The 23268-nt window shown below is 46.5% G+C and overlaps 8 protein-coding genes across 8 annotated transcripts; 1 reads left to right on the plus strand and 7 right to left on the minus strand. All coding sequences in view use genetic code 12, as the record gives it.

Moving 5' to 3' along the window:
* Positions 1-566: 566 nt before the first annotated feature.
* Positions 567-1613, plus strand: ADH2 (alcohol dehydrogenase; the record flags this gene model as incomplete). Its single annotated transcript, XM_025487282.1, has 1 exon — positions 567-1613. One exon carries the CDS (start codon positions 567-569, stop codon positions 1611-1613), a length of 1047 nt encoding a protein of 348 aa, XP_025340730.1.
* Positions 1614-1734: 121 nt separating this feature from the next.
* Positions 1735-3765, minus strand: TKL1 (transketolase; the record flags this gene model as incomplete). The annotated part of the gene is made up of 1 exon (XM_025487283.1): positions 1735-3765. The coding sequence occupies one exon, from the start codon at positions 3763-3765 to the stop codon at positions 1735-1737; it is 2031 nt and encodes a 676-aa protein (XP_025340731.1).
* Positions 3766-5098: 1333 nt separating this feature from the next.
* Positions 5099-6325, minus strand: OPY2 (Opy2p; the record flags this gene model as incomplete). The annotated part of the gene is made up of 1 exon (XM_025487284.1): positions 5099-6325. One exon carries the CDS (start codon positions 6323-6325, stop codon positions 5099-5101), a length of 1227 nt encoding a protein of 408 aa, XP_025340732.1.
* Positions 6326-7413: 1088 nt separating this feature from the next.
* On the minus strand, positions 7414-9237 carry NOT5 (CCR4-NOT core subunit; the record flags this gene model as incomplete). The annotated part of the gene is made up of 1 exon (XM_025487285.1): positions 7414-9237. One exon carries the CDS (start codon positions 9235-9237, stop codon positions 7414-7416), a length of 1824 nt encoding a protein of 607 aa, XP_025340733.1.
* A 456-nt stretch (positions 9238-9693) lies between these two features.
* On the minus strand, positions 9694-10128 carry LTP1 (tyrosine protein phosphatase; the record flags this gene model as incomplete). The annotated part of the gene is made up of 1 exon (XM_025487286.1): positions 9694-10128. The coding sequence occupies one exon, from the start codon at positions 10126-10128 to the stop codon at positions 9694-9696; it is 435 nt and encodes a 144-aa protein (XP_025340734.1).
* Positions 10129-10699: 571 nt separating this feature from the next.
* Positions 10700-14343, minus strand: MED15 (Med15p; the record flags this gene model as incomplete). The annotated part of the gene is made up of 2 exons (XM_025487287.1): positions 10700-13644; positions 13692-14343. The coding sequence occupies 2 exons, from the start codon at positions 14341-14343 to the stop codon at positions 10700-10702; spliced, it is 3597 nt and encodes a 1198-aa protein (XP_025340735.1).
* Positions 14344-16268: 1925 nt separating this feature from the next.
* Positions 16269-19244, minus strand: DIP2 (snoRNA-binding rRNA-processing protein; the record flags this gene model as incomplete). The annotated part of the gene is made up of 1 exon (XM_025487288.1): positions 16269-19244. The coding sequence occupies one exon, from the start codon at positions 19242-19244 to the stop codon at positions 16269-16271; it is 2976 nt and encodes a 991-aa protein (XP_025340736.1).
* A 452-nt stretch (positions 19245-19696) lies between these two features.
* PLB5 (Plb5p) lies at positions 19697-21880 on the minus strand (the record flags this gene model as incomplete). Its single annotated transcript, XM_025487289.1, has 1 exon — positions 19697-21880. One exon carries the CDS (start codon positions 21878-21880, stop codon positions 19697-19699), a length of 2184 nt encoding a protein of 727 aa, XP_025340737.1.
* Positions 21881-23268: the final 1388 nt, after the last annotated feature.

Consider the following 23268-nt stretch of genomic DNA (forward strand, 5'->3'; position numbering starts at 1 on the left):
TTTTGGGTCCCCCTTTGGGTACCGTTTTTGGCCCATGAGCCTCATGTTAGCCCCCTACTTTTAGTCTTCGCTTTTAGCATGCTTTACGTCCTGTTATGGCCTTACGCTGCCCCACTAGCATCTGATTAGCTTTGTGGGGGACGTATCGGACTCGGCCAGTGCATGCACGCTCGGGATTAAGACGGTCCGATTTTTCGCAGCCACCTCAAGTCCAGCCCCCACCTCCATAACATGAAATTCGGTGTTCAACGAACCTGCTCGGGACTTAGGTGAAACTGTCTAAGGTCATGGCTTATCGGTGGAGATTGTGCTTTCGGCGTTATGCGCATACCGGTCTCTCCTCCAAGAAGACGGTGCGACGGCCCGCTTGGACCAATCTAAGCTAAGTTTCAGGTTGAATATTATCTTTCAAACCCCGAACCTCGTTGGGTCGGTCACTCGGTTTTTCGTGTTCAATTGGATTTTCATGGGCAATGCTTCCCCACAAACGATGAACTATAAGTAAAGCTGAATCTCCTGGTTTCTATCCCATCATCTTCAGATCATTGAATCAGAAAATACCAAACATGTCCGTCCCAACTACCCAAAAAGCTGTTATCTTCGAGACCAACGGTGGTCCATTGCAGTACAAAGACATTGCCGTGCCAACCCCAAAGCCAACTGAGTTGTTGATCAACGTCAAGTACTCGGGTGTTTGTCACACCGACTTGCACGCCTGGAAGGGTGACTGGCCATTGCCAACCAAGTTGCCATTGGTTGGTGGTCACGAAGGTGCTGGTGTTGTGGTTGCCATGGGCGAGAACGTTAGAGGTTGGGAAATTGGCGATCTTGCTGGTATCAAGTGGTTGAACTCTTCTTGTAACTCTTGTGAGTTCTGCCAGACCACCAACGAGTCCAATTGTGCTGCTGCTGACTTGTCTGGTTACACCCACGATGGTTCATTCCAGCAATACGCTACTGCTGATGCCATCCATGCTGCTCGTCTTCCAAAGGGCACCGACTTGGCCACTGCTGCTCCTATCTTGTGTGCTGGTATCACTGTCTACAAGGCATTGAAGACTGCTAACTTGAAGGCCGGCCAATGGGTCGCCATTTCTGGTGCCGCTGGTGGTTTGGGCTCTTTGGCTATTCAGTACGCCAAGGCTATGGGTTACAGAGTCTTGGGTATCGACGGTGGTGAAGGAAAAGAGGACTTTGCCAAGGGTTTGGGCGCCGAGGCTTTTGTCGACTTTACCAAGGTCAAGGACGTTCCCGCCGAAGTGGTCAAGATCACCAACGGCGGTCCCCATGGTGTTATCAACGTTTCCGTTTCAGAGGCTGCTATGCAACAGTCCGTTGAGTACGTGAGATCCACTGGTACCGTTGTTCTTGTTGGTTTGCCAGCAGGAGCTAAGGTTGCAGCCTCTGTGTTCGACTCTGTCGTGAAGTCCGTCAGCATTAAGGGCTCCTACGTTGGTAACAGAGCTGACTCTGCTGAGGCAATCGACTTCTTCTCCAGAGGTTTGATCAAGTGCCCAATCAAGATCGTGGGCTTGTCTGAGTTGCCAAGCGTCTACGAGTTGATGAAGGACGGTAAGATCTTGGGTAGGTACGTGGTTGACACCTCGAAGTAAGCGGGCCTTGCTTGACCTCCTACCTAGCTATGACACAGATTAGTTTATCCAAATGCAAAAAGTTCTACAAACTATTTCATAGTATATCAATCAGTATTTATATCACACACGTTCAGTCTAATTAGAAAGCGTGGTTCAATGGGGAAAGGATTGGCTTACCCTTGTAGAAAGAAATAGTCTTAGCACCTCTGTCGGCAATTCCATCTGGGGTGAACTCGAAGAACTTATAAAGGTCATCAGCCTTACCGGAAGCACCGAATCTGTTCAAACCAAACTGCTCGTGAGAGTACTTAGACCAACCGAAGCTGGACAAGACCTCGACGGACAAGATTGGAACACCATCTGGCAAGACAGACAATTGGTAGTCTCTGGTCTGCTTGTCGAAGGTGTGGAAGTCAGCGACAGAGACAACGCTGGTCTTGAAGCCCTCGTCAGCCAACTTCTTGGCAGCATCGATAGAGATAGAGACCTCAGAACCAGAAGAGACAATGATCAAGTCTGGGTTCTCGGCCTTGTGGATAGTGTAAGCACCCTTGGAAGCCTTCTCGATAGAAGAACCCTCCAATTGAGGCAAGTTCTGTCTGGTCAAAGCCAAGACGTGAGGAGTAGAGGTGGAGTCAATGGCACTCTTGTAAGCAGCAGACACCTCGTTACCGTCAGCTGGTCTCCAGACAGAGATGTTTGGAGTAGCTCTCAACCAAGCCAAGGTCTCGATAGGCTGGTGAGTTGGGCCATCCTCACCCAAACCAATAGAGTCGTGGGTAGCGACCCAGGTGACTGGAAGGTGGGACAAGGCAGCCAATCTAACGGCACCGGCAGCGTAAGAAACGAAGTTCAAGAAAGTACCACCGTAGTTCTTGTAGTTAGCACCGAAGGCGGCAATACCGTTCATGATAGCACCCATACCGTGCTCTCTAACACCGTATCTGAGGTAACGACCAGCGTAGTTACCCAAGTTGGTGTTTGGTGGCTGGAAGTCAGTGGTGTCAGCACCTCTGGTCAAGTTAGAACCAGTCAAGTCAGCGGAACCACCAATAAGCTCAGGGATAATTGGCAAGATAGCGTTCAAGACGTTCTCAGACAACTTTCTGGTGGCCAATGGCTTGTCATCTGGCTTGTAGGTTGGCAAAGCGTCAGCCCAGTTCTCTGGCAACTTGTGGGCCAATCTTCTCTCGACCTCAGCACCCTCCTTAGGGTACTTAGACTTGTAAGTCTCGAGCTTGGATTGCCACTCTCTGTAGATCTCCTGGTTCTTGTTAACGTGCTCGTTGTAGTGAGAGTAGACCTCGGTTGGGACAACGAAAGACTTCTCTGGGTCGAAGCCCATAGATTCCTTCAATTGCTTGACATCGTCAGCCTTCAATGGAGAACCGTGGACGGAACCGGTACCGGCCTGCTTGGAACCGAAACCAATGGTGGTGGTCAATCTAACCAAGGTTGGCTTGTCAACCTTCTTGGCCTCCTCAATGGCGTCCTTAACGGCAGCCAAGTCGGTGTCACCGTGAGGAATCTCAATGATGTGCCAGCCGTAGGCTCTGTATCTCTCAGGAACGTTCTCAGTGAAGGCACAGTCAGTGTTACCGTCAATGGAGATGTGGTTGTCATCCCAGAAAGCGATCAAGTTGTTCAATTGCAAGTGACCAGCAAGAGAAGAAGCCTCAGAGGCGACACCCTCCTGAAGACAACCGTCACCCAAGAAAGCGTAGACGTACGAGTCAGAAATGGTGACGTCATCCTTGTTGTAGGTAGCAGCGAATTGCTTCTGGGCAATTGCCAAACCAACAGCGTTGGAAATACCCTGACCCAAAGGACCAGTGGTGACCTCAACACCTGGGACCTCGTGGGTCTCTGGGTGACCAGGGGTCTTGGAGTTCAATTGTCTGAACTGCTTCAAGTCGTCAATGGACATGTCGAAGCCGTACAAGTGCAACATAGAGTAAAGCAAAGCACAGGCGTGACCGTTAGAAAGCACGAATCTGTCTCTGTTGACCCAGTGGGGGTTCTTTGGGTCAAACTTCATTTGCTGCCAAAGAGCGTGGGCCACTGGGGCCATACCCAATGGGGCACCAGGGTGGCCGGAATTGGCCTTGGAGACGGCGTCAACAGAAAGAAGACGGATGGTGGAAATACACAATTGGTCAATGTCAGTCATCACGTGGATTAATAAGTACTGGGTATTTGAAAAAAGGGAGGTTGGAGAGTGGGTGCGAGGCGACGGGTTTATATATTGGGTGGTGGGCAAAAAGGCTTTTGCTACGAGGGTAACCGGGGGTACTTCCGGGGGTACTGCCGAGGGGCCCAGCTACCTCACCAATGTGTCAACCCGAACGCCCCTACATTTCTACACTGAAACGTCCAAACACAAATCAGAAAGCGCCACCAAACTCACTGCCCTTTATTTAACAACTCTACCACATCTTCTTCTTAATCGCCTCGCCAGGGGACGAGATCATAGGGGGTAGCCTGGTGTAGAGGTGTCAAACGAATGTACCTACCTGCAGTACCCGCTTCCTCGCTTGAGCGGTACCATTTGATTTTTGGGGGTTTGGTGTCTCAACTTTTCAGCACCCACCCTCGGATCTCCACCAACGCTCAACCGCCAATACCACTATTTGAAAACTTACAGAGCCCCTCGATTGGATCTCCACCTGCGAAAGGAGTTCCAAGGCTGCTTTGTTCCTTTTTCCCATTGATTATGTGTCCACGTGACCTACTCCAATTCCTTTTTTCTTCGATAATTGTCCCCTGGTTTCTTGACTTCATACAGCGCTTACTAAGTTGCAGAGGTGCTAGAAACCGGGCCTGTGCGCACCGGTCGTTCGGCGTGCCCTCGGAAGTGGGATTGAGTAATGGTTTAGTACTCAACGGTTTGGGGAAAGCGTGGGGGAGACTTTGGGGGACATTGGAGGAGGTTGAAGGATGGGTTGGTGAATCTTGGAGAATGGGTCTGGGGGGTTCGGTTTCCTGCAGCTAGATGCAAAAGTGCCAATATCTCTGGTTCTCTGGTTGCTAAAAGCCCTGCGCACTGATTTAGCTCTTGTAGCGCAATTGGGTGGATCTAAAGGGACTGGGCCCCAGTGAAGGTTAATAGAAGAGGAGGGAAAAAGGGTTACTTTGGAAGAAGTGGGTGGGTTTGGGATTTTGGTGGTTTATGTATGAGTAGGTTGTTTTGGTGGGTAATTGAGATAGCATTGGTTTGGGGAGTAGTAGGTGGTATAGATCTGATTGATAATGGATGTACCCGGTGACCTATCAAGCAGATGGTTGTCCATAGGGATCGGTAAAGAGATGAACTCATTACCTTACCGTCTAAGCGTCTTCGATTTACTCTTAGCGCTGATCCCATTCATTGATTAACCTTCCGCTTCCTTCCGGAAATGGCTGCAAAACAGCTACCACAGACTCCCTCTCTTACACCAATCCAATGCAATTGTCTCATTTAATACATGCTCTATACGTAGTTAATCTTCATCTTCATCCCCGGATCATTCTGTCTGCTGGGGCCCTTTACCGATATCCAAGATGAAAGAACCGGCGCTCAGATGGTCATCCTGCTCAAGATCTCCATCGATCAAGATCTGAGGAGGAGCAACCACCTCTCCTTGTGGACGCCTTACGCTGGTGGCGCGGTTGATCTCGCCAATGTCCGAATCCACATCGGAATCGATGTCCGTGTCGCTATGATGATCTAGCGTATTCGTCAGCTCATTCACGACCTGCGTGCTGGTGATCACAGAATCTTTAGTGTTAGAGTTCCATGAGGTGTCGTTGTGGTCCTCAATGTCGTCGTCTTCCTCATCCTCCTCTTCATCTCCCTCGTCTATTCGAGCCACATTCACAAGCTTAGGCTGGGCACGAATAGCTGTCATGGTTGCCGACTTCAGCTGGCCCGTTCTTTCGGCTATAATAGATGCATTCTCGATCGTGTTGATATCGGAGAAAATAGAGTCTGACTCGTACGAGTATATCGAACGAGTATTGTTCTTTGTAGGTCTCACCGTGACACCAGGAATATAAGCCACCGGCAAGATGTTAGATGCGTTGGTCGTGGAAATGGTCGTAGCAATGGAGTTACGTTTGGATGAGTCGTTATCACCGTACGGCGATAAGTTTCTACCTTGAGCGTGAGATCTTCCTCCACGACCTCCCCTGGCCAGGTTAGCACCTCCACGACGAGCGTACCTTGCTTGAGGACGCATAAACGACTCGTACGAAGAAACACGATGGTTTTTCTTAAGCGAGTTGTTCGAATCCGTACGTCTGGCTTGTGGTCTCACGGGTCTTCCGTTAGCACCCGCCACGCCAGCACCGTCCATTTCACCACTGGATAACGTGTTTCTAGGCGAACGCGTATCTGAATCCTCCATATCTGTTTTATAATCGTCCATGGCCAAATCATCCTCCAACATAGGGTGTTTCTTGCGGTATATCTTCTTATAGTACCATAGCCCACCTAGAAGAAGCGCTAGCACCACCACACCGCCTACAACACCACCCACAATACCCCCAACAGGCGTGCCGCCTCCAGAAGAGCTAGATTTGTTCTCCACACACACGTTTTTCGGACACTGGTCGCATGTTCGTGAGATCTGATGGCAGACCTGACCTGAAGGGCATGTGGGACAAGGGTCTATGCTTGAAGGACAGTCTATACACCCGTCAGCCCTTCTCTGGAACGTTAGTTCTGTTTCAAACCTATGTTTTAGCTCCATTATGCAAACAGCCCAAGATTCTTGGGGAAACTGAAAAGTTGAATATAAGTCAAAAGGAGACCCTTAGAAAGACAGATTAGCCGTGCCTCCCAGGCGTGATAAAACCACACAAAAAGCCTTCCCGATTTCAAGTAAAACCTTGTATTTGTCGTCTCTAGCCGTATCTGCTAAAGCCGCTTACTCCAAACCGTGTTTCTGTCTGGCGTTATTCAAAAATATCAAAACTGGTCCTTCTCAGGCTAAGAATAGATGGATCGATAAAATCTCAAATTTCTTGCGGGAGGGAGAAAAAAAAGAAGCTTTTGTCCCCGGCACGAGATACTCGATAACCGATTACCACGAAATAGCACAAAAAAGAAGGGGGTGAGTTTTTCACGTAGAGAAAAGACAAAGATGTAGAAAAATAGAGAGAGGGCAGGGATCCAGTGGGCTTTTTATTTTTCGGTACGTCGTCGTCGTTTTTTGGCTTCAATTGTCCAGGCTCGTCCTTGGCTAAGCCTGATTGTACCTTTTTTTTTTTTTTTTTTTTTTTTTTTTCACTCGATCTAGATCAAAAACGGTAGTATGGCGTTTGCAGTGTGGAACAAAAACAGACGAAGGCTGTATTTTGCCTTTGTGAAACAACTTGCCAAAGTTTATTCTTTAAAGTAGTATTAGGAAATTGGTTGTAAAAAAAGAAAATGGCTGGTTTTGTGTGATGGGTTCCTCGGCGTGGTTGGTTGGATCAGAGCGCAATTGGAACGGTATACCTCAGACACTAAAGCTTAACACGGTTTAGCTGTTTTGGGAAGAAATGTGAGGGAGTTACCAAAAGGATTTTGGGAGATATTATAGAAGTGGTTCCTTTAGTTTTGGTGCTGAGTAGGCCTGGTTTGATTGGTAGGTGGATCAGGGCTGGGGAATGTTCAGGACTGGCATTCCACAGCTCCTGCTTTGTTGCAAGTGATCTGGGAAACTATAGGCTAACCTATTGATCCAAGTGTACCTTTCCTTTATAGTGCAACGGTATCTACTCTGCTGAACTCTCCGATACGCTGTTAAAATTATGTAGCTGTTATATCCCGGGAAATGACTATTCTCTGTTTGGCTCAAAACGTCTGCTGCAACTCCTGCTTGAAGTTGAAGTTGTCCTTGCGACGAATGAGCCAGCTGCTCTGGTAATCAAAGTACTTGTAGCTGTCTCCACGCTCCTCCTCTTCGCCAGCTGCAACAGAAACGGAACGGCTCTTGGCACGGTCGTCCTTAGAGAACCACTGCTTCGTTTCCGAATTAAATAACCATCCTCGCCTGCTCAACTCTTTAGCTGCATTGTACTTGGAAAGGTCGTCCAGACCTTCGCTGTAGTAGAAACAGAAAAATAGCGTGTCATTGTCAAACTTAGACATGATCTTAGCTGAATTAAGCTCGAACATTGGCTCTTGTGGGTAGTCCACCGACAGAGGATGCACGTTCTGAGGGTTATATTGGCGTGGCTTCTCTGCATCAGAAGAATCAGGACAATTGAGCAAAGACGTCTCTAGAAGTTGACTTATGGCCAGGAACGGCAATGGATTGGCCAATCTATTCTGTGCAATGGCGTTGACACGAGCAGCTGCATCACTCATGTACTTGGTTTCCTGGGTAAGCGCGTTTGGCAAAGATGGCAGAGCTTCGGAAGGTGCCTTCTGTGCTGGAGACGAGCTCGTTGCTGCATTAGACACTCTAGGCGACGCGGTGTTGTTCTGAACAGAATTAGAGAGAACAGCAGCTGCGGTGAGACCTGGAGCTGGAGCAGAAGCAGATGCACTAGCTTGCGACGAGATAACTCTTTTCTTAAGTTCTTCAGCATTTGACTTAGCAGGAGTACCCTGAGGAGCAGGGCTTCCAGATTTCGAACTTGAACCCAATCCTGGTGGAGGTGCACGAACCAGAGCGAGACCAGCAGCAGATGGCCCCGTACCAGTAGGTGGCTTTGCTGGGGCTGTGATGGGCTGCGTATGGCTCAGCGGTTGGCTCAGGGTTGAATTGATGCTAGTCGAAGGAGCGGAGGCTGGAGGCTGAGGAGCTGCTTGCGAGGCGGATGTACTTGGAGCACTACTCGTAACTTCCTTCTTTGCAGGGCTCTTCGGCTGAGGCTCCTTAGGTGGTTCTTTAGTCTCCTTAGGAGGTTCCTTAACCTCTTTCGATTCTTCAGGTACTGTGCCCGGAAGGGAGGCCGCAGGGAAGCTCTCTGGGGTCTCGTCTAGCTCTAACTGGTCATAAAATTCGTCATATTCGATAAAATCAGGCGCCTGGTTATTCTCAACATAATAATCCAAGTCATCCTTGATCTCGTCTATCCTCTCTGGCTTTAGCTGTTCGTTTGCCAAGCTATGAAGAACTTGTTCGATCTTACCGATATGCATGTTGTTTCTTTCCATCTTCAGGTTAATCTCCTCGATAGCCAGCTGAGCGTTACCCAGTTTCTTCTTTCCGGAGAAAGTACTTAGTTCACCGCTCAACAATTCATTCTGTCTGGCTAGTTCATCAAGAACATCCGTAAGGTATCGAGAAGCTTCATTCTTCTTGGCTTCATCCTCATCAGAAGCACCAAGCTTAGTTTGCATTTCCAAACCCTCGTTCGAGAATTGCTTCATCTTCGACACCCTCTCAACCTCCTTGAACCGCTCCATAGCATTCTCGATTTTGCTTCGGCTATCCTGTAAAAGATTCTTATCAAGCTTCACGCTACTATCACTGAGCCATTGCTTGACTTGGTCACGAGATCTCTGTAACTTCTTGATTTCCTTCCTCAAGTCACCTTCAAGTCTTTCCTTCTGACTGGCATTGTCGGTTGCAGCAATCTTGTCATGGATGTCGTCGAATATCTGTAGCCCTTCGACGATCTTTTTCTGTAGTTTATCACACTCTTGTTGTAGTTTTCTGGAACTCATGGTGATAATTGTTCTATGACTTTGGTTGAAGTGCTCGCTTATGGTTTTTGATGTCTTGAAGTTCACACGACCTGCTGGTTAAGGCAAGGGAATGTTGTACTTCAACAAATGGCGTTTTTAGGTGAAATTAACGTGATTCTAGTTCGATAGGGCATTTAAAAATGCATCATATACTTAGATTTTAAATTTCACGTTTTTCATGAAACAGCAACATATTTGCAACCGGTGTTCCAGAATGACGTCAAACGGTGCCGTACATAATCACCGACAAGCACCAGACAAGGCTTGTCCAGAAAACAATTCCAAGTCTACTTCTACATCTTCTTACTCTTTCAAAGCATTATCATAAGTTATTTTTCATTGCGGAAACGAAACGTACGCTATATATCTAATTCTTGATATCTAATCTAGAACCAACCTTCTCTAGGCCAATACTTTCACTTTTCCTTTCTTTCCTTAAATCTTATTCTTCTCGCCAATCTCCTGCTTCAAGAACTCCTCAGAGAAATGACTGATCTGCTTGAAGTTAACCTCGAACCCTTCTCTGCCTCCATAGTATGGGTCCAGAACAATCGTTTTGAACTGAGGATCGGTCTTCCACTCGCCAAACATGGCCACACGGGTCTTGCTGTCTCTTGGCTTCATGAACATCAAATCCTCCTTGTTGGACTCATCCATACCAATCACGTAGTCGAACTTGGCAAAGTCTCTGGTAGATATCTGCTGGCCAGAGTGGTCCACTGGAACACCATGTTTACGACACGTGGCGGCTGATCTCGAGTCAGGGCTGTCACCAACGTGCCATCCACTGGTTCCATAAGAGTCAATGAGTTTGAAGTGGTCGCTGTAGCCTAGTTCTTTCACTTTGTGCTTGAACACGGCCTCTGCCATTGGCGAACGGCAACTGGATGTTAGTTATGTGAAGATGTGATTCGAGTTTTACACATACATGTTACCGAGGCAAACGAACGCAACGGAGATTTTCTTATCGGAAGACATGAAGAAGGTGTAGTTGGAAATCGAGATTAGATGGGCCTTGACGTAATGGAACTTCTAGGCAGGTCACGTGATATCATTAGGAAATACACTAATTTAGACTATACCCAACGATATTTCCAAAATTAAAAAATATAGAGATCTTAAGAAATATCTGATCTACCAGATCGTAACTTCCAATAATATATAAGTTCTTGTGGTACCGAAATACTGGGGGTTTATCTTTAGGGTATCTGCAGGCTATACAGGCAAGTCTCTACAGTTTAGCAACCTCATATGATCACATAGTCAAAAGTAAGATTAGTCTTTTAGAATTACAGTATTAATAAAGGATCTATACAAATCTAGAAAACCATAAAGTCGGTCCTTTAATACTTTTTTTTTTCGAATCCAAAGAATCACCATCATAGATAACATGTCTCAGTAAACTTTCATTTATTATAGCTAACATTAAGCCCCATCAAAATCAAACTTTCGTTTGTTGCAAACCAGTAAGCCATTGCTTCCATTCGTCAAATTCAACGGGTTCATACATGAACCGGTCAAAGTCATCGGTCTTGACTTTCTTTGTTTCACTCTCGTCAAACAACAAATCAATGTCGTCTGGCTCTTCTCTCTCCCTCTTCTTGGAATTAAGAGCCTCCTCTTCCTTCTTCTTAGCGTCCCTGTCCACTAGCTTGGCACATTCTTCTAATACCTCTAAAGCAGTAAGATCCTTGATGAAGTCAACCTGACAGAAAGCAGACGTAATCGCTTCAGGCTTGACAGTACAAGACCATTCGGCAGAGTTTGGCGAGAGCGGTGACTTTGTGTGATCACCATTGGCCACGCCAGCTTTCGTGCCGTTAGTACTTTCAGTCTTGTCAGTTTCAAGAAGATTCGACAAAGCTGCAAAAAAGAACTGCTGAGGATCAGACTTTGAAAGTTCTCTTCTCTTGTCCAATTTAGAGTCCACCTTGTTAGCACCAAACACATCGCCGACAATCGGCTCCTTAGCCATAACATTAGCACCCTTATTATCACTATTAGGAGAGACGTCAATAGGAGTTCCCTTATTGCTTGTGCTCTGGATGACTTGTGGAGTGGGCATACTGTTAGGCGTCTTGATTGCATTAGCCAAAGTAGCAGGAGTTGGAGCAGAGTTGCCAGGCGTAGGCATCGTACCAGCTGCTTTTGTAGATTTTCTCCGACCAGCAGCTCCGCTTGTGCTAGCTTTCTTTCCCTTAGCAGCAGTCTTTGGAGCTGTTTGTGTTTGCAACTGTGGAGAAGTTCCGCTCTGCGCAGTTGGCATAGGCGAGATATTGGCACCTCTCTGTGGTCCATTGACGGCCTTCAGCCAATCTGGCTGACCTTGAGAAAGCTGTCCATAGGTGGCATTACGTGCAAACTGCTGTTGCGTTTGTTGTTGCTGAGGACCTCTTTGGTTTGCCAAATGCTGCTGAGCCGAAGGAGGAGGAGCCTGTTGCTGTGCTTGTTGCTGTGGAGGTTGTTGATGCTGCTGTTGGGGACTGATGTTCTGCGTCATAGGCATCTGACCCATACCTGGTGGTCCAAAGTTCTGCTGATTGTTTTGAGGAACATTCTGAGCCATGAACCGCTGATCACCTTGTTGCATAGGCTGCATAGCAGATAATGGACGCTGGCCCGGTACTTGAGCAGAGGGCTGATTCATAGCAGGGCGCTGCTGAGCAGGAGACATCTGAGCGGATGTCAGCTCAAGCTTCTGAGCTTGTGGTTGCTGCTGTTGCTGCTGCTGCCTGCGAGCTGTAAGCTCCTTTCTAACTGCATCAAAGTACTTCTGGAAATGCTGTACCATCTTTTCAAGCAACTCTGGACCGGCAAGGTAAATGCCCTTCTGGAAGTTGTCTATGATATTCTTCGTCATAAACTTCATCTGAATCAACTTCTTGGTACCACCCAAGTCACGAGTAAGAGCGTAGTAGTAGGTAAGAACGTGATCAACATTAGTATATTGCTGGTTGATCTTCACCATAAGCTCCTTTACCCGCAACTTGTCCTTGTCTGACAAACTCATAGTATGGTTCTTGAGTTGGAAACTATCACCACGAGCAACCTCGTCAAAGAGAGACTTCAATTTCATCTTCATTTCATCCGTAACTGGAGGCACACCTTGAGGACGTCTGGCCTGGTTTTGCTGTGCATTCAAACCGGCAGCGTTAGCCTGAGGACCCTGACCAGGAGCTTTCTGTTGCACCACTGGAGAAAACATAGCTTGATTGGGGCCTTGGTTCATTAATGGCGTAGCATTTGGCTGCTGCAAATTACCCATCATAGGAGACTGCTGAGATTGGCCCATGCCTTGCTGCATACCACCAATAGGCTGTTGTTGAGCCTGGTGAGAAGATGGTGGCTGCTGTTGCAGTTGTTGCAGCTGATTCTGCTGATTAAGCTGCTGTTGGAACTGTTGCTGAGGGAACCCGCCCTGATTCATGTTGCCCATCTGCATCAGCAGCTGTTGAGGAGTACGTTGTGGCTGCTGCTGTTGCTGCTGTTGAGCCATATTCATTTGCCCGCCACTACCCTTGCTAGCCTTAATCTGTTCATTCTTCCAAGCAGTCATCTTTTGATGGTAGATGTACTTACGAATGAAGCTTTGCTTTCCATTGTTATCCAAATTAGGCGGGATCTTGCCGTCTTGTTGAGCCCTGCTCAAGTAAGCAAGAGCCTCAGCCTGGTAATCCATCATATCCTGAGGGGTAATCTGGAAATTAGGGACCTTCATGCCAGCAGCCTGCTGCTGTTGGCCACCAGTGTTCTGGTTAGCCATACCCATGTTGGTCTGATTACCAGGCGCCTGCTGTTGCTGAGGCTGCTGCTGCTTCATCATTGGAGTTTGCTGGTTTTGCTGGGGCTGCTGCTGTTGCTGTTGAGGACGCTGCATACCCATAGGAAGCTGCATGTTGTTCTGGTTACCCTGAGCCTTGTTGGTATTGTTATTTTTGAAAGCAGCTTGCTGTTGTTGCTGTTGCTGCATGCGTTGGTTTTGCATGTTCATCAGACCTTGGGATTGTCTGTTAACATTCATGCCGTTCATGTTGTTCATGCTGTTGATGCTATTCATGTTGTTCATGTTACCCTGAGCAGTGTTCTGGTCATTAGCTGGAGCAGCGGCACCAGCGTTTCCGGAGCCCGTTCCACTGTTCATGTTGCTCATACGACGCTGAGCGAGTCTTTGTTGTTGTTGATGCATGACGATCAGAAGATGGGCATTGTGGACCTCCTTGATAGCAGGCAAACTAGAAGGAGGTATAACCTTCTTCTGAGCAAGATCATAAATACGAGCCCAAGTATTCACATTAGGAGGCAAGCCAGGAATCTTATTCAAGTAGACCGGAGGAATAGGAACGTTTTTGATCATGGCGCTAAGTTGTTGAATCTGCTGAGGGTAAGCTGATTTCCGGCAGAACGGTTCATTCCTTGGGTCTGAGAAGGCCCACCACTTTGCTGAGCTGGAGCGTTCAGCTGCTGTTGCTGGCTAGGAGCGTTCTGTTGTTGCATTCCCTGAGACGCTGGCCTGTTGATCTGAGCCTGAGGCACTTGTTGATGATTCTGCTGAGGCAGTTGCTGAGGCATCATTCCGTTCCTCATTTGCATTTGGTTCTGAGGAAAGAAGTTCATTCCCTGGCCCGAAACGTCATTATTCATACCCATTCCCATGGACTGTTGTTGCTGAGCCTGTTGTTGCTGCTGCTGCTGTTGAGCTCTGGCCGCCTGTGCCTGAGCTTGAGCCTGAGCCTGGAACGGAGGAGGCTGTTGCTGTTGTTGCTGTTGCTGCTGCTGAGGCTGCTGTTGCCGTTGTCCCATCTGGGCATTGCTGGCATTCTGGCCCTGGGAGTTGTTCCTCACACTGCCCCGCATCTGGTGAACCTTCTGTTTGATAGCCGAAAGGTAGTCATCCCGAGAAGGAGCCTTCATAAACACGTATTTCTCGAAATCATGAGCCATCTTGCTGGCGGCGGCCTCGTTGAAGTTGGATCCTTGCAAGTCCCGAAGTGTCTGGACCACGATCAGAATGATCTTCTGCCGCTCGTCAGGGTTCTGTTCCGAGTGCCACGTTCCGCCCATTGGCGCATTGGGCATGTTATTCATGGTTTAATAAAGAAGAAGGAGCCCAAGGAAAAAGGTGTGGTTTATGGAAAGCGTTGTTGGGGGAAAAGTGGGGTGGGCTACTTTTTTTTTTTTTTTTTTCAGGGAGGGTTAGCAAGGGGAAGTGTAAGGGAAAAAAAGATCTTTTTTTTGTGAGGGATCGTGAGGAAAGGGAGGAAAATGGGCTACCTTGAGGGACAGAGATAAATGTGAAGGACAAGCAGGACAAATAAAAAAAAAAATGCCTCGATTTCCCGCACCTCGCTCAACCAACAAAGCAAAAGCATAGGCATGTTGAATAGAAGGAAGGAGAAGAAGTCGATGAAGGCAATTTAGATACTTAGCGAATGAAGACTATTCTTATGGTTGTTCGTTTTTTTTTTCTCTTTTGTTTTGTCCTTGTTTGTTCAAATGCCAGTTTTGTGGTTGCCTGGAGTGTCTGAGGCAGGAAGTGGAAAGTGGAGGGTGGGACAGGCAGCGACGGTGACGGTGACTGGAGACCAATACATTGCTACTTTATGGAAACGGTGGGACCAGGGATTTTCTAGCTGCCATTGGTTTCCACCTTTCCCAGGCTATTTTTTGGAATATACTGCTTCTTCTTCCTTTCCTTCTTCTTCGTCTCCTTGTTCATTCTTCCTTGACTACCACTTTCCTTGTTGGAGGCCTGCGTGTGGCAGAGTCAATGGAGTCAGCGGACCACCAAGAAAGTACGCCATCTGCTGCATTTTTTATTTAAACAAGACAAGTTTCCTTCCGAAACAGACCCTTGGGGTTTCGATGGCTCGAGGAAAATACCACTTTTCCGTGCTGGAGGTGGTGGAATGCTGGGTCATTTGAGCATTCTTTGATCATGCAGCCGTTCCATGGCGCATTCTTTTTTTTTTTTTTTTTTTGCTCTTTTTTGCACCCAATCTGTGTAAGAAGAGTAGTACAAAACAGGCCGTCTAGACGAAGCTAAGGGGATTCCTCGAGGATATACGGTAAACGCATCGTGGCGAAGCGGTCTAGGTGGGTTTTAGACGTTTGGGGGGTGGCGCTGTTTTTTGCTGGACACTGGACCCTGACGTGGTGGAGACCCAGACGACTGTACTTGACGACGGAGAGGGAGAAAGAGGGAGGAGGGATAGGGAAGAAGGGTAAGTTAAACTGGTGGTTATTGGGTGAACTACGTCCGAAATTCGTGTTTTTTTCTGTTTTTTGTTTTTTTGGTGTTTTGTGCTTCTTTACATCTTTTGTGGTTCTCTTCACTCTGCTACATATATATACCGCAGCTATTTAAAGACAGATCAAGAATACACAGAATTGTCAGCAGATACCACTGGTTTTCGACTAGCACTATTTTCTTACTAAATAAATGAAACCAGCTTTGGTTCTAAAATTTGTAACTTTCCTCTTTCGTTAACTTATCTGTCCCTGGTGATTCATGATTGGTCTTTGTCTTGTCTTGTCTTGTCTTGCTACAATCAGCCACAGTGCACCGCCATGAGCCTCAGACCGGCAACCAGCAAGTCCCTCCAATGAAGGTAGGACAGGAAAGGCAGTTATTAAGACTCCAAATACTATATTATATCAACTAAGAATGTAAATTATGGTAACTAAATATGGCGTTGTAATATTACTGGACCTGTTTAGTCCATTTCTTCCTCTTCGCCTTCCCTTCCTTCCCTTTCCTTTCCACTCGTCTATTCCACCTTCCGTTTTCCGTTCCTTTCGCTCGTCCACCTTCCAAAACAAGTACTCGGTAAACCCTTTTAGTATTGTCCAGACACTATACAATGGCCTTGTTTGGCGTTCATTGGTAGCTGCATTTCTTGGTCCCGTTTGTATGGCTGCGAAAAATTTAACCTTTCGGAGCGGAACCGGCCTACGAGTCTATTCGTCAATTGGCATGCTACCCTCGTGTCTATTCGTTCTATACTTGTGGTTTATACTGTGGCAAACGTTCTCTTGATTGCCTTTTTGTCTTCGTGCTCCCTTTGTTCTCCTTCGTCGATGAACTCGGTCTCGTGCTCCAACTTCCACTGGTTACGCTTGAACATTAAGCCTTGGGTGTTGTAGCCGAGCTGGCCAGAAGCCTTGGTTAATTCGCCTCGAAGCTGTTCTTTGACCTTTAACAAATGTGTCTTGATCTTTGGATCACGCTGGTTGACGAGCTCCTTGGAGTTGGTTCTGACAACGAAGAAGAGTACTTTGCAGATTGACTGAAGGTTGATGAGGTTCCTCGTGATGTTATCCTTGTTGGTCCAGATTTCCACAAAACGTAAAAGCTTAAGAATGTAGGAAAATGGCATCACAAGCAATGCGTCTTCGATTTGGGCGGCTCTGATTTTCGTCATGGTATCGAGAACATACTGGCTACCGGTGACGCCGAATGCCAATAAAATCGAGTGTGGAGTAGGTTTCTGTGGGTTCATCACACCAGGTTTCTTGGACTTGAACTGCTGCAATTGCAATTCGTATGCTTCGGTGGCATCCAAGTCTTCAATACCAATATCAAGAGCTTCCATGAGCTTTTCACCAGCCTTAAGGGTCTCAGTAGTTTGCTTACTAACACCTTCAACACCGTCACCTTCTTCCTCTTCGTCATCATCAGCTTTACCGCCTTTAGTGTCCACAGCTTCTAAAGAATCCAAAACCTCATTCTCATAAAGCTCATCCATTTCCTTCTCACGCTCTTCCTCCAAAAACACCTGGTCATTGGTGGCACTCCAGATTCTGATCGAGTGGTCGTGAGATGTGGAAACAGCAAATGTGCCGCTTCGACTGACACAAAGTGCCCACACTTCACTCTGATGGGCTGGGAGTTTTTGAATGCATTGGAACTTGTCTCCATCCCAGTACTTAATCATACCATCTTTACCGGAAGAAAAGAAGTTGTGACTTTCAGGAATAAAGCGAACGTTCATGATGGAATCTTGGTGACCAAAGATGGAACGGTGACAATCACCAAAGTCCAAACCCCAGATCTTGATGTTCTTATCAGCAGAAGATGTGATGATGATTTTGCTATCGTGGGAAATATCGATGGAAAGGACTGGCAATTTATGACCATAGAGCGTCAAGAACAATTTCAATGAGTCCATGAAAACAACCTGGACGTTATTGTTCAACAAAGAAACAGCAAGAAGACGGGAGTCAGGCGAAACACGAACACACAACACTTCCTCTGGCAATTCAAGTGTCTGGGTATGTACAAGTTTTAATGTGGAAATGGTGTTTCCTGTACCAGCTACCAATTCCTGACCAACCTTGATGTTCCAGAACTTGACAGCTTTATCATTGCCTCCAGTGATGATAGTCTTACCATCAGGAGTAAGGTCCATGGACCAGATAGCCGAACGGTTATCGTCAGCCTTACCGTTGACAACCACCGATGCATTTTCATGAGCTTTCTCGACCTTATCGATTAAAGAAGATGAGGCAAGATCGTAAAGCTCCAAGTCACCATTCTTGTAACCAACCACAACCAAGGTTCCACCAGGCAAGAACTTGCAACATAAAGCATAGCCGCTTTCAAGCGTAAATGTACGCAAAACGTTTTCGGTTTTAGTGTTCCAGATCTTCAACTCACCGTTAGAAGCAGTGGCTAAGAGACGGTTATCGTCAGAAAGGTCCATGGCTCTGATATCAGTTCTGTGGCCTCTGTGGTCAATGGAGTGCACTTTAACAGAATTAAGTTCGCTGGCCTGGGCCTTTCTGATTTGCTCGGGTAGAGCAATGCTATGGTATTCGATGCTGTTGTTTGTCAATGATAGAAGCAAGTCCATGCTCTTTCTGGAGGACTTCACCCATACACAAGACTTGATTTTGGAGATGGTTCTGACAGTTGTCAATGGTGTTATGAGCATGCTGATTTCAGATTCTCTGAGCGATTGCAAGATCTCATCCTCATCGAGTCCCTTCTCTGTGAGTCTCTTGGTTCTCTTTGCAATACCTTTCTTGATTTCCTCTGCAGAACGAATTCTGAAGATTTCTGTTGTTCTGTCGGCATTCTGCAAGTAAAACATTTCATAACTGCTACTGGTATCCTTGAGCGTGCTGAATTGAATATTAGTGCATCTGCTCTTACTCTGTTTCTCGAATTCACCTTTACTGGTGATCTTCTGGCCATCTTCCTTAGAAAGGTCGATCTCCCAGATCTTCACCTGGTCCTTGCTGCCACATGTAATGAGCATATCTTGCAAGGAGTTCAAGCCCAAAGACCAGCACTCGCTAGAGTGAGCCAAGTGAGTCTCAATGCACTGTTTAGAAGAAGTGTCCCACATCTTTACCAAACCGTCTTTGGAAACACTAACCACATAATCTTCAAACTCATCATCTTGCTTAGATTCTGGGTTTTCACTCAAGAAAGAAAGACCTGTGATTTGACTCTTGTGGCCCTTCAACTTGAACAAACCTTCTTCACCGACCAAGTCCCACATAATAATGGACGAGTCAGCAGAGCCTGAAATAACTCTGGTTCCCGTTCTATCAAACTGTAAAACACTGATCGAAGAGCGATGGCCCAGGAAAGTAACCATCACAGACCCAGAAGTCAAATCCCAGATCTTAATAGTACCATCATTATGACCAGCTGCAATGATATTGGTTGGTTCGTGGAATGCAAGAGCAACAACAGTGGCTGGGGGAGAAGCAGTAGGAGCATTCGAAGCACCTGGAGTAAGGCCATCTTTCAATCTTGTCATGAGTTCACCGGTCTTGATGTCCCAAATCAAAATCTCTTCTAGGCCTCCCAGAACAGCCCTTCCCACGGACTTGTTGGACTGGGTAGGCGCTGGCGGGAGCCAAAGGATATTGGACGTGCCGCCAATGACACCGAAACAGGCATCTTGCTCGTAACGGTCGTATGACTTTACCATTCTTTGATGTGGATAATCTTGAGATGACTTCTCCATATACATTTTTCAAGTCCCCAACTGCGATGAGACGCACGTGACCTCATTGGGACCTGGACCAAGACTGCTGTTTTGAAGGCAAGAAAGGGGAATTTTGGATTTCGAAGAAGAGGGTTTATTATTGTGAGGAACTTAGACTAGATGGTATGCTTATTGGAGTGTTTTTCCCCTCTGGGGTACTAGTGAACATGGGTATAATTCTACTGAGAAAAGCCATATAAAGTATGGACAGTCCAGTATCGATACCTACTGAGCAGAAAATTTAAATCCAATATCAGAAAGTGAATAACCAAGCAGCATTTATATACTAGCTGTCTTTGCTTGTTGTTTTTGTATTATTCATGTCTTTACTTACTGGACATGAACGCTAAAGAATGGCTGCGAAAAGTGTCTACTAAGGTGCATCCTAGTTCATAAATGTTCTATTAAAAGGTAACATTACAATAGTTTTTGGAGTTCTAAAGAATTGAAAGGGCTCCTAGAGCTGCCACAATAAGACTTCCTAGTTCAACGAACACAGGATTGCTTCCACCCTCTGAGGAAGTAGAGCTTGAATCGCTACCTGTCGATTCATCACTGGATCCTGAACCAGTGGACGAGGACGTGGGGGTCGAGCTCGTGTCCACTGTGTTTTCAGTACCACCAGAGGTTGTTCTAGTAGCAGCTCCTGATAAGGCAGATCCAATACTCAGCTGAGGCGTGTCCTCGATGTCACCGGTCCAGCAGTATCTCTCGAAACACCTCTTGCACTCCTTGGATTGTTCTTCGTCAAGTCTTTCTTGTTGTCTTCTGATGATAGCACATCCAACGCAAGTAGGCCATTCTCTGTCATTGGTGTAGTTGCCTCTTGAAGAAACTTCAAATCCGTTTTGGATGTGGTTAAGCTTCTCCTCATCGTCGTAACTCATATTGTAAGTACTTGAATTAGCTTCGTGGGAGTGAGGGCTATTTGGCATGTAGATCACCAAAGGCACATCAGTTGTCTTGTAATCGTCATCGTGGAATGCTACCAAGTCGGACAAATTCTTAGCATCGCAACCAAAGAAGACAGGTCTTTCGTTGAGACCTCCTCTAAGGAAGTCTTGGGTGGAAGGGACAAATGGGAATGGTGTACCTTTACCTTGCTTGGCAAATTGTCTGTGGAAAGTATGAACAAAGGAAGTACCATTGGGCCAGTTTTCATCGGTATCAGCCGAATTGTCAAAACCAAAGATCACATCAACCTTCCGACTCTTCTGAATGAGAGGGTAGAGCGGCACATTCTGTTGATCCTCACCACCATCCACCAAATGTAAGCTCGAGTCGGATAAGATTTCCTCCAGGTCACCATATTCCGTTTTGTAGAAGGGGTTTGGTTCGTGAACAGCAATGTCGACCTCGTTCTTCAGCAATGGATTTAAGATCATTTCGATTATCCGTTTAAGTGCCCAATTAAGGTCAGTTCCTGGCAAACGAAGAAGACCCTGGTTGAAAAGTGAAGACAGTGTACCCATCATGAAGCCAGCATTGTCGAAATGAGAGATACATTCTGATGTGTTTGGCTTACCTCCTTCAAGCTTCGTACCCATGTAGGCAATATTGACGAAGCTTCGAAGACTAGGATCCCAAGAGCCCAACTCGTTAGGTGAAATCTCATAAACCGTGGAATTCTCGTTGATAATTACCGTGTTTGGATTACGGCCGTTTGCAATCATGATTGGGTAAGGCATGGAGTGGTTCTTGTAACTGCCCAATTCCTTGATTCCAGACCAAGTCAAGTTCTCACCACCACGAGGAACCTCATCTTCGTTGAAGAATTGCAGGGACAATGCACGGCCCCAAACGTCAGTAAGTGAAGTGGCAAAGCCAAACTCATCCTTCTTATCCAAAGCTTCTCTGAGGGCGTTGTAGTAACGGATATTCCTCACCAAGTTAAGACCATTAGGGTTAAAGATCAGATCTTCCAAGTCCCAAATGCCACTGTCTGGTTCCAAAATATCAGCTACAGAGATCCAGTTGTTAAGCACAAGCGTACCTAAAAGCCAGCCGCCACCCGAAAGACCTGCCAAGTACGTAGAACTCTGTAAAAGACCACCAAGGCCCCGCAGCTTAGAATCCTTATATCTATCGTCAAGCGCCAAAAGCTCACCAGCTCCACAAAGCATAGCTCGGTAGCCACCGCCGCTGAAAGCCAAGCCGATGGAGATGTTATGGGTATCCTTATTATCGTTGATGAATTTTTTAGCGTCGAAATCAGGAATTTGGGCGATATCGTCGAGGAAATCGATCAACTTCTCGTTGGTGATCTCCTGACGTTGTTGAACATACTCAACCTCAGCTTCGTTCAAAGACGAAGCGTTTCTGACGATATCAAAGTCAGGGCATTCTGTTTGTCGTGGAGCATATGCGAGGCCATCACCGGTACTTGTTTCAGTCGTTGGCACGCCAAACGTTGTTGATTCCGACTCAGAAGACGAGCTTGAAGATTCCGAACTGGAAGTCTCTGCATTGGATGTACTGGAAGCCTCAGCACTCGAACTCTCCGTAGAACTCTCTGAGACACTCGAAGAACTGGAATTGTCGTCGTCGTCACCCCCAAAGGGCCATATAGATATAGCATGGGAAGTAGCTAGAAGCGCCACTAGCGAATAAGTCAAACGCATGAAAAGTAGCACAAGTGGAAAATGGAAAATGGAAAAAAAAATTACAAAAACCCCCAGGCCAACACCAACACTAATAAACCGTCTTTCTATCGATAGCCGATCCAAATCTGGTAAAAAGCACAAGGCTGTTGCTGCTGCGAAGTGGGCTATATATATATACATTGCAAGGCAGTGGCTGCGAAAATGTTTCCCCAGATTCGGAAGTCTCATTGTTTGTCTTTTGCTTGTCGCACAGCCAGGGCCCTTACTCTAGCAAGAAAAGAATGCCCAAACGAAGGTGGGAAAATGCATGGCAGGTAAATAATGAGGCTTAACGGTGGACGGTGAGTTGGAGAGTGAGTTGGAAGTGGGAGGTTTACGAAAGACGGAGTCCCGTGGGACAGCTAAGCCAACACTCAGCCAAAACTCGCTGCCGTAAGGCAGTGAGTTGCAGTGCTGAGTTGTACCAGAGGCAGAGACAGACAAGTACCAAACAGTTCCATACAAACAAAGTAAAATGAGAAAGAATAGTAAATCAGTAAATCAGCAGAAACGAAATATTTTCCGTTTCTTCTCCTTCTTTCTTGCTCATTCCCTGGCTACTTCCTTCCCCAATGCAACTGTCCATCTACCTCTTCTTGTTCCTGGGGTAAGCGATGCAAGTTTTTGTGGCTCTTTAGCACATTGCGCTTTGGCCTCTTGGGGACTGCGGGTTTAGAGGAAAGGAGGGAATGGAAATAGAAAAGTGACTATTGAATTCCTTGGTTGCGCTTTGGAATATCGTTTTTTTTTATGTAGTTGGTCGTTTGCTGTTGGTGGTTGGTGGTTGGTGGTTCTGGCAAATGCCTGTTTTTCGCAGCCAATGCATATTCCACTTTGTGCAATGGTAGATGCTTCAACAGATGGTCCACTGGCACAAACAAGGCTGTTTGTGGTGGTTCATGCTTTTTTTTTTAACTATGTATTGTCAGGTTTCTAGAAACTGCCGAGGCTGTGCTGGGTCGGCTTGGACTCGTAAATGGGCAGCAAGCACAGGGAGGTTGGGGCAGATTAAGGTTTTGTGATGGACCCTTGCTGATGAGGGGTTGAGGAAGACTACAGCAAGTGAAAAACTACGGCTTTTTTTTTTTGTAAAGATAGACATTTTTTTTATTCTTTTCTATAACAATTATCAAGCAAGAACCGACTTCGGTTCTTTGCAACTTCAACAAACATATCTTTTTTTTTTTTTCTTTTTCTTTTTCTTCTTTATCTTAAATCAATCAGAGTTAGAGGGCATAAGCCTGCGGGTTGTTTCTTGATAGTCATCATGACATGTCGTCACTCTATTATCGTATACATCATATGGTTGCAATATCTATATGCGGAAGCGTGCTAGTGGCAGCAGCAGCTTTCCTAGTCGGACACTG

This window comes from Candidozyma haemuli (assembly GCF_002926055.2).
Source record: "Candidozyma haemuli strain B11899 chromosome Unknown E_2014730914, whole genome shotgun sequence".
NCBI classification, from domain to species: domain Eukaryota; kingdom Fungi; phylum Ascomycota; class Pichiomycetes; order Serinales; family Metschnikowiaceae; genus Candidozyma; species Candidozyma haemuli.